Below are 14,001 nucleotides of genomic sequence, written 5' to 3' on the forward strand. Positions count from 1 at the left end.
TATAATAGTAGTGTATTAAGTACAAGTTGTACCTCTCTGGTCTGGCACCCTTGGGTCCGGAGTCCTGAATAAGGAAATTTGCCAGACTGGGAGAGATGAGGCATCCAGGCTCTCCCAGGGCTCCCCTCCTGGCTGCTTCCCCAGGAGAACCTGGAGGCCTGACCTCCTCTGGCCCACTGGCCTGGCTCTGCTGCCCCCATCTCACTCCTGGGGCTCTGCTCCGTGCCCCCAGCCCCACATGGGGCAGCAGCTGCTCCCAGGGTTCCCCAGCCCCACGCACAGTGTCAGCTGCTTCTGGGGTTCCCCACCACCACGCCATGAATGGTGGCAGCTGTTTCTGTCCCCAAGTCATTGGCCCTGTAGGCTGCCACCCACCAGACCTGCTCCACTCCCAGCCTCTCTCAACCTCCGTGTCCAAGGCAATCTGGCCTAGCAACATCTGTGGTCTTACCGGATGAGAGAGGCTCAACCTGAACTTGAAAAAAATACATGTCACTGTTATGGTTACCTGTCTCATGTCTCAAAACCAAAAATATGTAAGGTATTTTATGTGTGTCCTGCATTAATAAAAATTGTATGAACTTATAACTAAGATGAGGTGGTTTTACTTTTTTTCAAAATACTCCACACAAGACAGTGATAAAAGATAGTATGGAGATGCACGTGTATTGTGGGCTAAAGCATATCCTTAAGTCTGCAGTGAAGGTTTGTGTGGAGCGTCACGCTCCTTCTCCCTCAGCCATAATATATTTGTGGGGAGCACTCAGCACACAAGGAAAATGCACCTATTGATATTTATTGATTTATATTGCAGTAATCAGCCCCAAACTGAGATCCAGGGTCCATTGTACTAGACCCTGTCCACATATGTAATAGAAAAGAGAGCTCCTGCCCCAAGGAGTTTTCAGTCTGCTAGTACAATCCATTAAGGAGTGCCCAGGATCCTGGGGGTTAGCAAGGGACATCATGTGGTCTTGGTAGAGTAGGATCCCAGCAGCTTCTATTTCTGTGTACAAGGAATTCAGTTTTGCTTGCCATTATGCAGGCAGTGAGAAAGCTTCTCTGTTGTACATCTGAGAATGGGACAAGCAGAATCTGACCTTACAAGTTTGCATCACAGTAGGCAGAGTTAAATATGATACAGACCAGCAGTGGCAGTCTGCTGAGTTGCGTCTGCCACACATAAAGCTTCCTTCTCATTGTAATATGAAGAATAGCATATGCAAGAAAGACTGTTTGGAGTGCAGCAGTGGGGACAAGATCCAGTTGATACAGAGGGAGATTGCATCTAACCTGTACGATTAAATATTGTTTTGAAAAAATCTGTATCTGTTTTCATGGTAGAACTGTGCAGTGCTCCCTGCTGATTTTACAGTCCTCAGAAGAGATGGCTGTGTGTGCTGCAGGAACAGCTGTTACTACTGCCTGTACTCTTGCCTCTCCCTCCCTGTATGCCTCTACATCATCCAAAATAATCTCATGTCTCAGATAGATATAACCCCTGTATTTCTCTCCAATTCTGGATAAAGATAGGAGAGTAGGGAGGGACATTGTGCCATAAACACGTGATAATAAAAACTTTAGCCAAAGTGAGACTTGAAGCTGGGACCAATCTGTTACATGGGAATCCTTCTCTTCCGCATAACTGTACCTGAAGAGATGCTATAGTGATGGAGGCAGTGTAGATGGGGAGGAGGCAGACAGTTTGTGGGCTGACTGTGATAGCAGCGCTCAAGACTGGCATAGGGTGCCTAAGTAGAGTTAACTGCTGGTGTGTAACTACTGTAATTATAATCACTTCCTTTAACAAACCTTTAGAAGTTGCCATGAGGGAGAAAGAGCTGGAAAGGAAGGGAATGGGAAAGCAGTATTTTCAATCAATCAATCAATTAAATAATAATTAATAATATGGCTTGGCTCACTGACCAATATGAATAGGAACTAACCCTCAAAAACAAGCAGAGGAGCAGATAAATGTGATTTTTTTTTGTTAATTTGCTATATTTCTATCATTTTCTATAATCTCCAGTCTCTCTCTCTCTCTCTCTCTCCTTGTTTTGTTCTGATATTTTGTTTCTGATATTTTTTGGTGTGGGGGAGGAATCTATAAAGAACTTACCCTCTTTGTACCCAAAAGATGGAAAGTTCTTGTGCACATCTGCGGTAGCATGATAAAGGATTTGACCCTACTCCCCCTTAGGTGAGACTTTGGACTATTTTGTGTGATATGAAGACGTGCAGGAAGCAAAAGATAAGACTTACAGAAGCAAAATCCCAGTTAACTTCAGCAGGGACAAGATGAGGTTCAGAGTATTAGCAAGTGTGTATTTTGTGCTAATTATTGTTTTCTTCTTCTAAGAACATTTCAGGTTCACACAGTGATGCAAACCTTGTTGGATTAGAGCCATTCAGCACCTATTTGATCAGATTATCTGCTTTTACAAGAGTTGGAAATGGCAATCAGTTCAGTAATATTGTCCAATTCACAACAAAAGAATCAGGTTAGGAACAGTTTCAAAGTTTTATTTATGAACTGCAGCATTGTCTTTGCAGATTTCCTTTTATAACTGAAAAGCGTTCTTCTCTTACTCTCCAAATTTAATGGAACTCAAAACTATATAATTGTCACAACATTCTGTCACATTTCTATTGTATCTGATAGGTGAGGGCTTCAGTTTTCAAGTTCAGTGTTGGAAGTCTGGAATTAGAAATGTCCTGGATTGAAGGAATAAGCATGTATGCACCTATAAATCTTTTTGTAGCACACAGATAATAGGAAAAATAGATAAATATCAGACTTTAGAGACCAAAGTTATATTTTGGATCCCTAATATCACAGGCAGCTGAACAAGGATGGAAAATGAATCAGAAGCTATTTTTCTAACATACAGAAAAGTTTAACATTTTCTGATACCTTATTTATGGGAAAAAGGTGGTCACTAATTCAACTTCTTCCTTTGTAATATCTCAGTCTTTCTGACAACTGGGAAGGACTATGCAATACTATTAATTACATTATTTAACAATTTACTAGCTGCATCTTGTGCTTGATACCTATCCTTTGAAGTTATAGGAGCTAGTAAACTATCCCTTTCCTTCTCTAAACAGGATCCTTCTGCTAATGATACATCTGAATGATTCTTCAAAGAGTCTTTTGCGCAAAATCTTGCCAATGTAGACACAGCCTGAGGGTCTGAGGTAGTATAGTACTTGACCCAGAACTGAAGAACCACAAATAGCTCTTTTGCATCTCCCTCACCCAGATGCACTCAGCACTAACTGGGCAAATGATTCAGCCTTGTGCCTTTATTTAAAATATAAAGTGATCTCCTTTCTTCTAAAGATGTTGCTTTTAAAGGGAGCACTCTTCAAACTTAGGAGGGAAATATATGTCTTTTTAAAAAGATCCATTTTCCTAAATACCTGTGGGAATTAGTGTGTTTCCCTCTATTTCTGGGATATTGCTGCTAGCTACTTCTCTACTTGGACATGGTTTCAGTAGAGAGAGAGGAAAATAAAATCTGTTCCTGTTGATCTTTTCTCTTAATTAGCACATCCCACAATCTGACTTTCCCTGGGAAAATTTAACCAGTTGTTCCATACCTTGGAACCAGTTGTTTGTTTTCATCGTAAATATAATACTCTTTTTACCTATGACATTTGGTGGACTGCCCAGAAAGCTTTATGAGAATTCATCTTGTGGGGAAAGCTTAAGGGTGGGACCAATAAGATAATTTTTGCCTGCAAGTGACAGTTTTGAAGACTCCCCCAAAACTCCTGAGCAGGACTCAGTGCAAGGATTGCCAGCCATAGAGTACAGTAAATGAGAAGGAAAGCAAAAGGGTAAATAATTTTTTGCTTTACATTGCTATATATGTTCTACTGTGCTTCTAATTAGAAAAAATGGGGAGAAATGTGGGTGTAAGTGGGAGAGAGAAGGGAAAAGGAAAGTTAGAGCATATGGCTGGAGGAGATAAAATGTATTATCACTCTTTCCATGTCAAGCACTGCTTCAGTCATGTTCATAAATACTGGAAATAAAGCTTTTATAAAGTACATCTCTTCATTTGAAACACTTTATTCTAGTGCTCTCATTACAGCATTAGTTTGTCTGGAACTAAAATGCCTGACCCTCATTATAAACATTATGCCTACATCACCGTGTAATCTATAATTCAATTACCCTTTTGAATTGTTTGGAAATTTTAACCTTTGCTGCATCTGTATGTTTTAAGCTCCAGATGTTGTCCGGAATGTTCAGTGTACTGCAACAAGTTGGCAGTCAATTCTAGTGCACTGGGACCCACCTTCTAAGTCAAATGGAGTGATTACACATTACCTCATAATATTTGAAAGGAATTCTACAAATATTTCTGCTCATGATAAAGTGCATACTTTCAGAGATCTGCTATCAAATATTTCTTACCAATTTAAAATAAAAGCTGCAACATCTGCTGGTGAAGGAAAAGAACAGACATGCAATGCCAGTACATTTCCAGAAAAAGGTAACCATTTTGGAGTAATTTAAATGATAATTGAATATTTCAAACAGTGTTGCTGTTTGTATATTTACTACAGCATTCCAATCATTTCCCTATAATCACAGTTTAATTCTAATATCAGATGATAAGAAATGAGGCCAGCTCTCCAACCCATCTTGAAATGTCATTGATTATGGTGCCCTTAGATAGAGTTCATCTTGGAATGGCCAATGTAGAAAGTCAGTGGGACTTGGAAGTACAAATGAAGATTTATGGTCTTACCATGTTAAGTTTGAGTTCTTAATTTATTCATATTGTATCACCCATTCCTAATTTGCTTTGGCTAAAAAACAACCCAAAAACTGAAAATTGTATGTTTAAACTATTTAACAGTTCTTTGCAAACAATTAATATATTTGGATACATTGGGATTGCTACAGAAATTATTCCCAATCACAATGAGATATTAGGTAAATGATCTAGTGAATAAGGTTATCTAATTCACTAAGAAAATATAGATTTAGAGACTATACAGGTTCAATCCATGTTCCCCGAAGTCAATAGAAATGTTCCCATTATCTTCAACTGGATGATAATCTTTAAGAGATAAGGGCTGCAGTACTAGGCCCTAGGACTACAAAATATGGATTGTGTCTCTAAAAGAACTGTAATTCAGTCTTGTGTTGTTTAACATTTGTTTAAAATTTTAACACTTAGTTATATTTGCAACAAACTGGCAATTAGTAGGACAACATCTTCTTAACTGTGTTCACATGAATTGTTTTCTGATGAGTGGCTACTAGGAATCAGAGATTCATGGTAGGGAATGGAAACAGTTTTATAGCTGTTGTCAACTTCTTATTTATGGCAGTCTAAGATTAGTTACAGAATACATAGCCAGCACTGAGTCACTGACAATGCATTTATTTTTGACATAAAGTGAAATCAAATTTGGTTCAGTATCTCATTGCATAGTGTCTGACCTTTACATTCCTTGCAAAGATTGTTTGATTTTTTTTTTTACATAAGCTTGTTCATATCTCTGGGTATAGCTAAACATGGATCATGAAGATTAAATTTATGAGGAGATTAGTGTTTGGTGTGTAAACCAGCTCTGCTGGCATGGTAAAATACTTGTACTGGGGTAGAGTACATTATGGTCCATAAAAAAGTCTAGAATTTTCTGATAATTACATTACTTTGTGTTTAAATATTTAATATAGGATATGAAAGATAATATAGCAAGATTTTAGGATTAAATAACTATTTTTGGATTGCATCCAAGTATAGATACATATTCTAATAGAATTCATTAAGGTTGGGTGAATTCTCAGAAGACAACTGTCTTAAATTGGTAAGAGAATGTTCTCTAAAGACTTTCTGTGTTTTAAACTGTCCATGTTTACCTAGTTCTAGCGTCTATGATAAATTTAATAGTAATTTTCAAATACAAATTTAGCTTATTAAAGTAGTTCTAAAACATTGAACATTTAAAAATACAAACTGCTATTATGTTTTATTAGTAAATTATTCATTTTACTCAATCCATGCTCACTGTTTTTCAGCTCTGAAACTTTTACTTACACACACACACACACACACACACAAAATGTAAATTAAACATACCATTTTCAGCATGAAGAAAAGATATCAAGTTAGTTTGCCAGACTCTATTTTCAGTGTTATGGAGCCAGGTGTAGTTTTCATTATTGTATCTTAGTATTATTCAGTATTATATTGTAATAGCAACAAGGGTCCTCAACTAGGTCAGGATCCCATTGTTATAGGTACTGTTCATACATAGAAAGTAAATGATAGTCCTTGTCCCAGAGAGATGGATTCATAGATTCAAAGGCCAAAAGGAATATTGTGAGTCTGACATCGATCCTGATCAAGATAATGGAACACCTGATATGAGACTTGATTAATAAAGAATTAAATGAGGATCATACAATACCTATCAACATGGGTTTATGGAAAAAAATATCCTGTTAAAAAAAGAGGATTACCAATGCCGGAAAAAAACCTCTGTTCTTTTGATTTTCTTTTGAAAGAACACAATTGCAGTGTGGACGTAATTGAAGTTTTTTTGAAAAACTCTGTAGTGTAGACATACCCCCAGTATTCTAAGACTTATTGAAAGTTAGTATTAATGGTCCAGTGAGCACCTCAGCCAGCTCCTTTAAAACATATGGATGTAAATTATCTGGACCTATTGATTAAAAATGTCTAACAAATAGTTGCTGTTTAATACCCTCCAGGAAAAAATGTGGTATGTGATATGGCAAGCGGGTGTAGAGAACCCGTATGTGAGATGAAAGGTGTTTCTGTGTCCCTTACTGATCCTTTAATCAAGAGCAGAATATCCCCTATAATGAAGAAAATACATAACCACTGAGTGCTGCCAATTTGGTAGCTCCCATGATTTATTTAAAATATAGAATCAGAGGGGTAGCCGTGTTAGTCTGAATCTGCAAAAGCGACGAGGAGTCCTGTGGCACCTTATAGACTAACTGAAGTGTAGGAGCATAAGCTTTCGTGGGCAAAGACCCACTTCGTCAGATGCATGTAGTGGAAATTTCCAGATGCAGGAATAAATATGCAGGCCAGGATCAGGCTGGGGATGACGAGGTGGATCCAATCAAGGAGGATGAGGCCCACTTCTAGCAGCTGATCTGGAGGTGTGAATTCCAAGAGAGCAGAAGCTGCTTTTGTAGTTAGCAAGCCATTCACAGTCTTTGTTTAACCTTTGATTAGGAATGGCAACATACAAAAACCTGTAGGGGAACACTTCAATCTTCCTGGACACACAATTGCAGATCTAAAAGTAGCCATCCTGCAGCAAAAAAACTTCAGGACCAGACTTCAAAGAGAAACTGCGGAGCTACAGTTCATCTTTAAGTTTGACACAATCAACTCTGAATTAAACAAAGGCTGTGAATGGCTTGCTAACTACAAAAGCAGCTTCTGCTCTCTTGGAATTCACACCTCCAGATCAGCTGCTAGAAGTGGGCCTCATCCTCCTTGATTGGATCCACCTCGTTATCCCCAGCCTGATCCTGGCCTGCATATTTATTCCTGCCTCTGGAAATTTCCACTACATGCATCTGACGAAGTGGGTCTTTGCCCACGAAAGCTTATGCTCCTACACTTCAGTTAGTCTATAAGGTGCCACAGGACTCCTCGTCGTTTTTTTAAAATATAGAGCATGCAAATAATTGTAGAGTGAGATCATGCCACAATGATTTGTGAAAACTTCCTTCTTCTTCGAGTGATTTGTTCATGTGCATTCCATGTAGGTGTGCGTGCACGTGTTGTTGGGGTTTTTCCCTCAGCAGTACCTGTCGGGCCAGCAGGAAGCCCCCTGGAGTGGCGCCGCTATACCGGCTGATATATATCCCTGCTGGCCCTCTGCCCACTCAGTTCCTTCTTACCGCCGTGATGGTCATTGGAACAACCCTCAGCTCCTGCTAAAGCAATCACTATTTAAGTAGTTCTTTGTTGCCTGTTATTAGTTAATCACCATTAAGTAGTTGTAAATTGTGTTAGAGACTGTTGGTTCTGTTGTTCATTTGCCACTGTGGCGTGCCGTGCGCCTGCGGTGGGGCATGCCTGCACCGCAAGGGTTCAAGCCCTGCAAAAAGTGTCACCAGCCTATGCCCTGCGGCGATCCACATTCGTCCTGCCTAAAGTGTCTGGGAGAGGCCCACCTTTCAGAGGCCTGCAAAATTCACAAAGATTTTAAGCCTTTGCTTATGAAGCATAAGAGAGCATCACGCCTCAAGATTATCCTTATGGAAGCAGCCTTAAGACCGGCACCAGCGTCAGACTCGGCGCCAGTCTCCCAGAGCGCACAGAAGAAAAAGAGTGCCCAACAGGGTAGATCCTGTCTGATGTGTGTGCCCTCTGTGCACTGTTCAGTGGAGCATGTGGCAACATCAAACGCCGAACATGGGTCATCTCGGTCAGATGGACATTTATCCCCACATAGGGAACCCAGCCCTCCTGAGTACTTTCCAAAACCCTCCACTCCGGAGGCCTTCAAGGCAGCCAGGCTCCTGATTGAGTCATCCCCCTCGCCTCCTCCGACACTGACCCCTATCAGAGGCCATGGGAATGGCTGGTACAGACCTCTATCAAAGACATGTGAGGAAGCAGTGCGGATGCCAGGAAACATCTGGCACAGCCCGCACCCTCGGTACCACCCCCAGTACCGACTGTGGCATTGCCTTCAGAGCTGTCCCCAGCATCTGATGCTGCATGAAACACGGTATTGCGCCCGGCACCAGCACAGTACCACTGTGCGGCACCTTCCACGACACTCAGCTCCATGGTGCCTCCCTCTGCACAGGCCCCGAGCCTAGCCATGCCACTGCCTCCTCCCTGGCACCGCGGCAAACCTGAATCGATGGCCAGACGTGCCCCGGCACCAGCAATTTTGTCGGAATCCCGCGATGGCCCCACCCTACTCGACCGATTCAGAGGCAGAGTCAACATGATCGTCAAGGGGCTCCAGATCCCGCTCTCGGCACCGGTCACACTCGTGGCACTGCAGCTCCTCATCCCACCACCATCAATAACAGTGGGCACAACCTGTCCCTGTGACGATGCTGCACCAAACGTGGCCCCCACAGCCTCCAGGCCAGTGGCCGTTCTGGACCCCCTGGGCCTATCACCAGATCCAGGGCACAGATCCTTCCAGACCAGGCTCAGTCATTTCGGGTTCTCGAGTCCCTCTGTAGAAACCCCCTGGACCGATCCCCCACCCCGGGGCAGTCGCTACCTCCTGGCCAGGCCTTCCTGAGACCATCGGGAAGCGGAGCCCCTCCGAGCCAGCCACCACCGCCTTCACTGTCAGTGTCTTCGCAAGCTCCATCGCAGACAGAGGCCCCTGTGGGGGTGGCCCAGAAGGGGTCATCGTCATCCTCCCCGGAAAAGCCTTAGGGGACACCCTTCCATCGATGCCCTCTATGGACACCAGGGCACACCAGGATCTCCTCTGCTGACTGGCTCAGAGCCTGGGGTCCAGGCCGAGAAGGTGTGTGAGGATTCGGACCCCACGGTCGATATCCTCCAGTCCGATGCCCCTCCAGATTGGCCCTACCGATCAATAAGTAGGTGACTAAAATTGCGAAGGTCCTCTGGCAAACCCCAGCCTCCATACCCCCAGTGGACAAATGGGCCGAGAGGAGATACTTTGTGCCTCAGGAGGACAATGAGTACCTGTTCTCCCACCCCCCTCCAGGATCGCTGGTGGTACAAGAGGTCAACCAGAGGGAGAGATGGTCAACCAGCTGCCACTCCCAAAAACAGGGAGGCCAAAAAGGTGGACCTTTTGGGCAGGAAGGCCTACGCATCCAGGAGCATTCAGCTCCGCATTGCTATCCAGCAGGTCCTGCTGTCACAGTATGCGAACAACACCTGGGCTTCCATGGACAAATTCACAGACCTGCTCCCAAGGGATTCCCATCCGGAGTTCAAGGCCCTCCATGAGGAAGGTAGAGCGATCTCCAGAGAAGCACTCCCGGCAGCCCTCGATACAGCCGACGCCACTGCCTGCACCATGGCCACGGGAGTAGCTCTGTGCCGCAGCTCCTGGTTACAGGGATCTGGGGTGCCCTCAGAGGTCCAGAATATGATCCAGGACTTCTCAGAACAGACAGACCTGCAGCTCCATGGTCTCAAGGACACATGTACCACATTGAAATCCCTGTATATGCACATGCCGGCCACTCAGAGGTGCTTGTCCTTGGGTAGAATGCCCCCAGATCGCTTTCCGCAGAAGAGGAGTGACAATGGCAGGAACAATAGCCACCGTCCCTGACCTGCCCCAGACCAGAGCCAGGGACCTCAAACCCTTGCGTCCTCACCAGGGATTTTGCCGGAACACCCGAGGGCAACTTACCAGTCTCCCTGTTGACCTTCCAGGGTTGCTTATCCCCTTTCTCCAGGCCTGGCATTCCATTACATCAGACCGATGGGTGCTGGAAATAATGGAGGGGGGATATGCCATCCTGTTCCATTCAGTTCCAATGGTGAGTCTTGCCCACATGCTCAGGGTTCAGCTGATCACCATATTTGGGGTCGGGAAGGAATTTTCCTCCAGGGTAGATGGGCAGAGGCCCTGGAGGTTTTTTGCCTTCCTCTGTAGCATGGGGCTTGGGTCACTTGCGGGAGGATTCTCTGCATCTTGGGGTCTTTGAACCATCGTTTCAAGGACTTCAATATCTGAGACACAGATGAGAGGATTATTCTAGCAGTGGGTGGGTGAGATTCTGTGGCCTGCATTGTGCAGGGGGTCAGACTAGATGATCATAATGGTCCCTTCTGACCTTAAAGTCTATGGGTATGTCTACACTACCCCCCTAGTTCGAACTAGGGGGGGTAATGTAGTCATACGGAGTTGCAAATGAAGCACGGGATTTGAATTTCCCGGGCTTCATTTGCATGAAGCCGGCCGGCGCCATTTTTAAATGCCGGCTAGTTCGGACTGCGTGCCGCGCGGCTACACGCGGCACGAACTAGCTAGTTCGGATTAGGCGTACAGCTAGTTTGGATTAGGAAACCTAATCTGAACTAGGTAGTTCGTGCCGCGTGTAGCCGCGCGGCACGCAGTCTGAACTAGCCGGCATTTAAAAATGGCGCCGGCCGGATTCATGCAAATGAAGCCCGGGAAATTCAAATCCCGGGCTTCATTTGCAACTCCGTATGACTACATTACCCCCCCAGTTCGAACTAGGGAGGTAGTGTAGACATACCCTCAGAGTCTATGAGTTTTCCCTTCCCACCTCCCAACTCCTTCCTTTTTAGTGACCCCTCTCACAAGCCTCTCCTACGGGAGGAGGTTCTCCATCTCCTCATTCTGGGAGCCATAGAGCTGGATCCTGCTGGTTTTCTGGGACGGGGCTTCTACTTCTGCTATTTCCTGGTCCCAAAAGCCAAGGGAGGTTTTCGCCCCATATTTTGGGGTATGTCTACACTACAAAGTTAATTCGAACTAACAGACGTTAGTTCGAATAACTTTGATAGGCGCTACACTAGAACTCCGCTAGTTCGAACTTAATTCAAACTAGCGGAGCGCTTGGTTCAAACTAGGTAAACCTCATTTTACGAGGACTAAGCCTAGTTCGAATTTACTAGTTCGAATTAAGGGCTGTGTAGCCACTTAATTCAAACTAGTGGGAGGCTAGCCCTCCCCAGCTTTCCCTGGTGGCCACTCTGGCCAACACCAGGGAAACTCTATTGCCCCCCTCCTGGCCCCGGACTCCTTAAAGGGGTACGGGCTGGCTACAGTGCCCGTGCCAGGTGCAAGCCTGCCAGCACCCAGCCAGCAGACCCTGCACCTGGCATGGCTCGAGCCAGCCACCCGATGCCCCCCAGCCCTCCCCCTCTTCCCGGGACCAGGCTGGTGGCTCCCGGGAGCTTGCCTGGGACCGCAAGAGGCAGGCACCCGCCTGGTCTAGTGTGGACATCGTGGACCTTGTCCACGACCTCTGCACTAGACACAGAAAAGTGGCCATCTAGGGGAGGAGAGCTGCCAGCCTGGCCACCCAGGAGCAGGTGTGCCTGAAAATCAAGGTGGTCCACTGAGACCCCCGACCCTGAGCCCTGAGCTTACAATAGCCATACTGGGTCAGACCAAAGGTCCATCTAGCCCAGTAGCCTGTCTGCTGACAGCGGCCAACCCTAGGGACCCTGGAGGGGATGGACCGAAGACAGTGACCAAGCCATTTGTCTCGTGCCATCCCTCTCCAGCCTTCCACAAACTTTGGGCAGGGACACCACTCCTACCCCCTGGCTAATGCCACTCCATGGACCCAACCTCCATCACTTTATCTCACTTCTCTTTAAACTCTGTTCTAGTTCTAGCCTTCACAGCCTCCTGCAGCAAGGAGTTCCACAGGTTGACTCTTTGCTTTGTGAAGAACAACTTTCTGTTACTAGTTTGAAGCCTGCTACCCATTCCTTTCCTTTGGTGTCCTCTAGTCCTTCTATTATGGAAACTAATGAAGAACTTTTCTTTATGCACCCTCTCCACACCACTTATGCTTTTATAGACCTCTATCCTATCCCCCCTCAGTCTCCTCTTTTCTAAACTGAAAAGTCCCAGTCTCTTTAGCCTCTCTTCATATGGGACCTGTTCCAAACCTCTGATCATTGTAGTTGCCCTCCCCTCTCCCACCCTCTCCCTTTCCCTCTCCCACCTCCTTTTCCCAGTCTCCCCGAGTTTTGTTCAATAAAGAGAGATTCTATTTTTGACCACACGTTTTCTTTATTTTGTACATCAGGAAGGAAGAGTAAGTGGAAGGAGGTGAGGGAGGAATGGGGTATGAGCCCCCGATGGGGAGGACTGGGCTGGCTCTGCGGGCTTCTGAGGGTGGAAGCTCTCCTGCAGCCCCCCAATTGTCCTATCTCCCCAGATGGCAGCCTGCGGCAAGTGCAGCTGGTCTGATGGCCGAGTGCTGTGATGTGCCCAGTGTGGGCACTCAGGGCACTCCAAGCCAAGACTGCTTTGCAAGCGGGGTACCCCTGAGAACTGTCTGTCCGGGGTGGGGGTCAGGTTTCTTTAAGCACAGCCCTCGGCTAGCCTGAGACAGCAGCTCCACGCTCTAAGTCCTCACCTGATGCCCTGCCGGCACTGCTTCCGGCCATCCTTAACCTCAGTTCAGGGTCCACTTAATGTGGACATGCTAGTTCGAATTAGCAAAATGCTAATTCGAACTAGTTTTTTAGTCTGGATGCGGTAGTTCGAATTAGCTTAGTTCGAATTAACTAATTCGAACTAAGTTAGTTCTAATTAGTGCTGTAGTATAGACATACCCTCAGAGACCTCAATTTCTTCATTGCAAAAGCAAAATTCAAGATGGTAACCCTGACATCTATAATCCCCTCACTAGCCCCTGGAGACTGATATGCTACCCTCGAGCTAAAGGATGCCTACTTCCACATCTCGATCACCCCTCACCCTCAGGGGTTCCTCTGCTTTACTGTGGGCATGGACCATTACCAATTCACGGCCCTCCCTTTTGGTATTTCTATGGTCCCTCGTGTCTTTACCAAATGTATGGCAGTCATGGCCACCACTGTAAAGAGAAGGGGCATTCAGGTGTTTCTCTACTTCGACGACTAGCTCCTGAGGGGACAATCTGAGAACCAGGTACGCGCTCACATCACTGTGGTCCGGAACCTCTTCAAGGAACTGGAACTTCTCCTGAATGTGGACAAATCGACTCTAACCCCGACCCTGGTAATAGAGTTCATGGGCGCCAACCTGGACTCTACTTTGTCAAAGGCCTCCCTCCCCAGGTCCTGCTTTCTGGCAATAGAATCTGTTGGTTGGGGACTCCAATATTTTCACGAGGAGTAACGGTAGTTCGGAATAGGAAGCATAGTCCGAACTACCTAGTCCGTGCCACATGTAGCCACGCGGTACGGAGTCCGCACTAGCGGACATTTCGAAATGGCAGCGCCCAGCTTTATGCAAATGAAGCCCAGGAAATTCAAATCCTGGGCTTTATTT

At 45.5% G+C, this 14,001-nt stretch overlaps 1 protein-coding gene across 11 annotated transcripts in view; it reads left to right on the plus strand.

Moving 5' to 3' along the window:
* The window catches only part of PTPRQ (protein tyrosine phosphatase receptor type Q), a 209,920-nt gene that overhangs the window by 123,626 nt on the left and 72,293 nt on the right, over positions 1-14,001 (plus strand). For all 11 annotated transcript variants that reach the window (XR_012904907.1, XM_075932438.1, XM_075932405.1 and 8 more), the window contains exons 42-43: positions 2,360-2,501; positions 4,236-4,505. Coding sequence is in view for 10 of the 11 variants with exons in the window: in XM_075932438.1 (XP_075788553.1) it covers positions 2,360-2,501; positions 4,236-4,505 (412 nt within the window). In the remaining variant the exon portion in view is untranslated. The remainder of the gene's footprint in view (positions 1-2,359; positions 2,502-4,235; positions 4,506-14,001) is intronic.

This window comes from Pelodiscus sinensis, chromosome 1 (genome assembly GCF_049634645.1).
Source record: "Pelodiscus sinensis isolate JC-2024 chromosome 1, ASM4963464v1, whole genome shotgun sequence".
Lineage (NCBI taxonomy): Eukaryota > Metazoa > Chordata > Testudines > Trionychidae > Pelodiscus > Pelodiscus sinensis.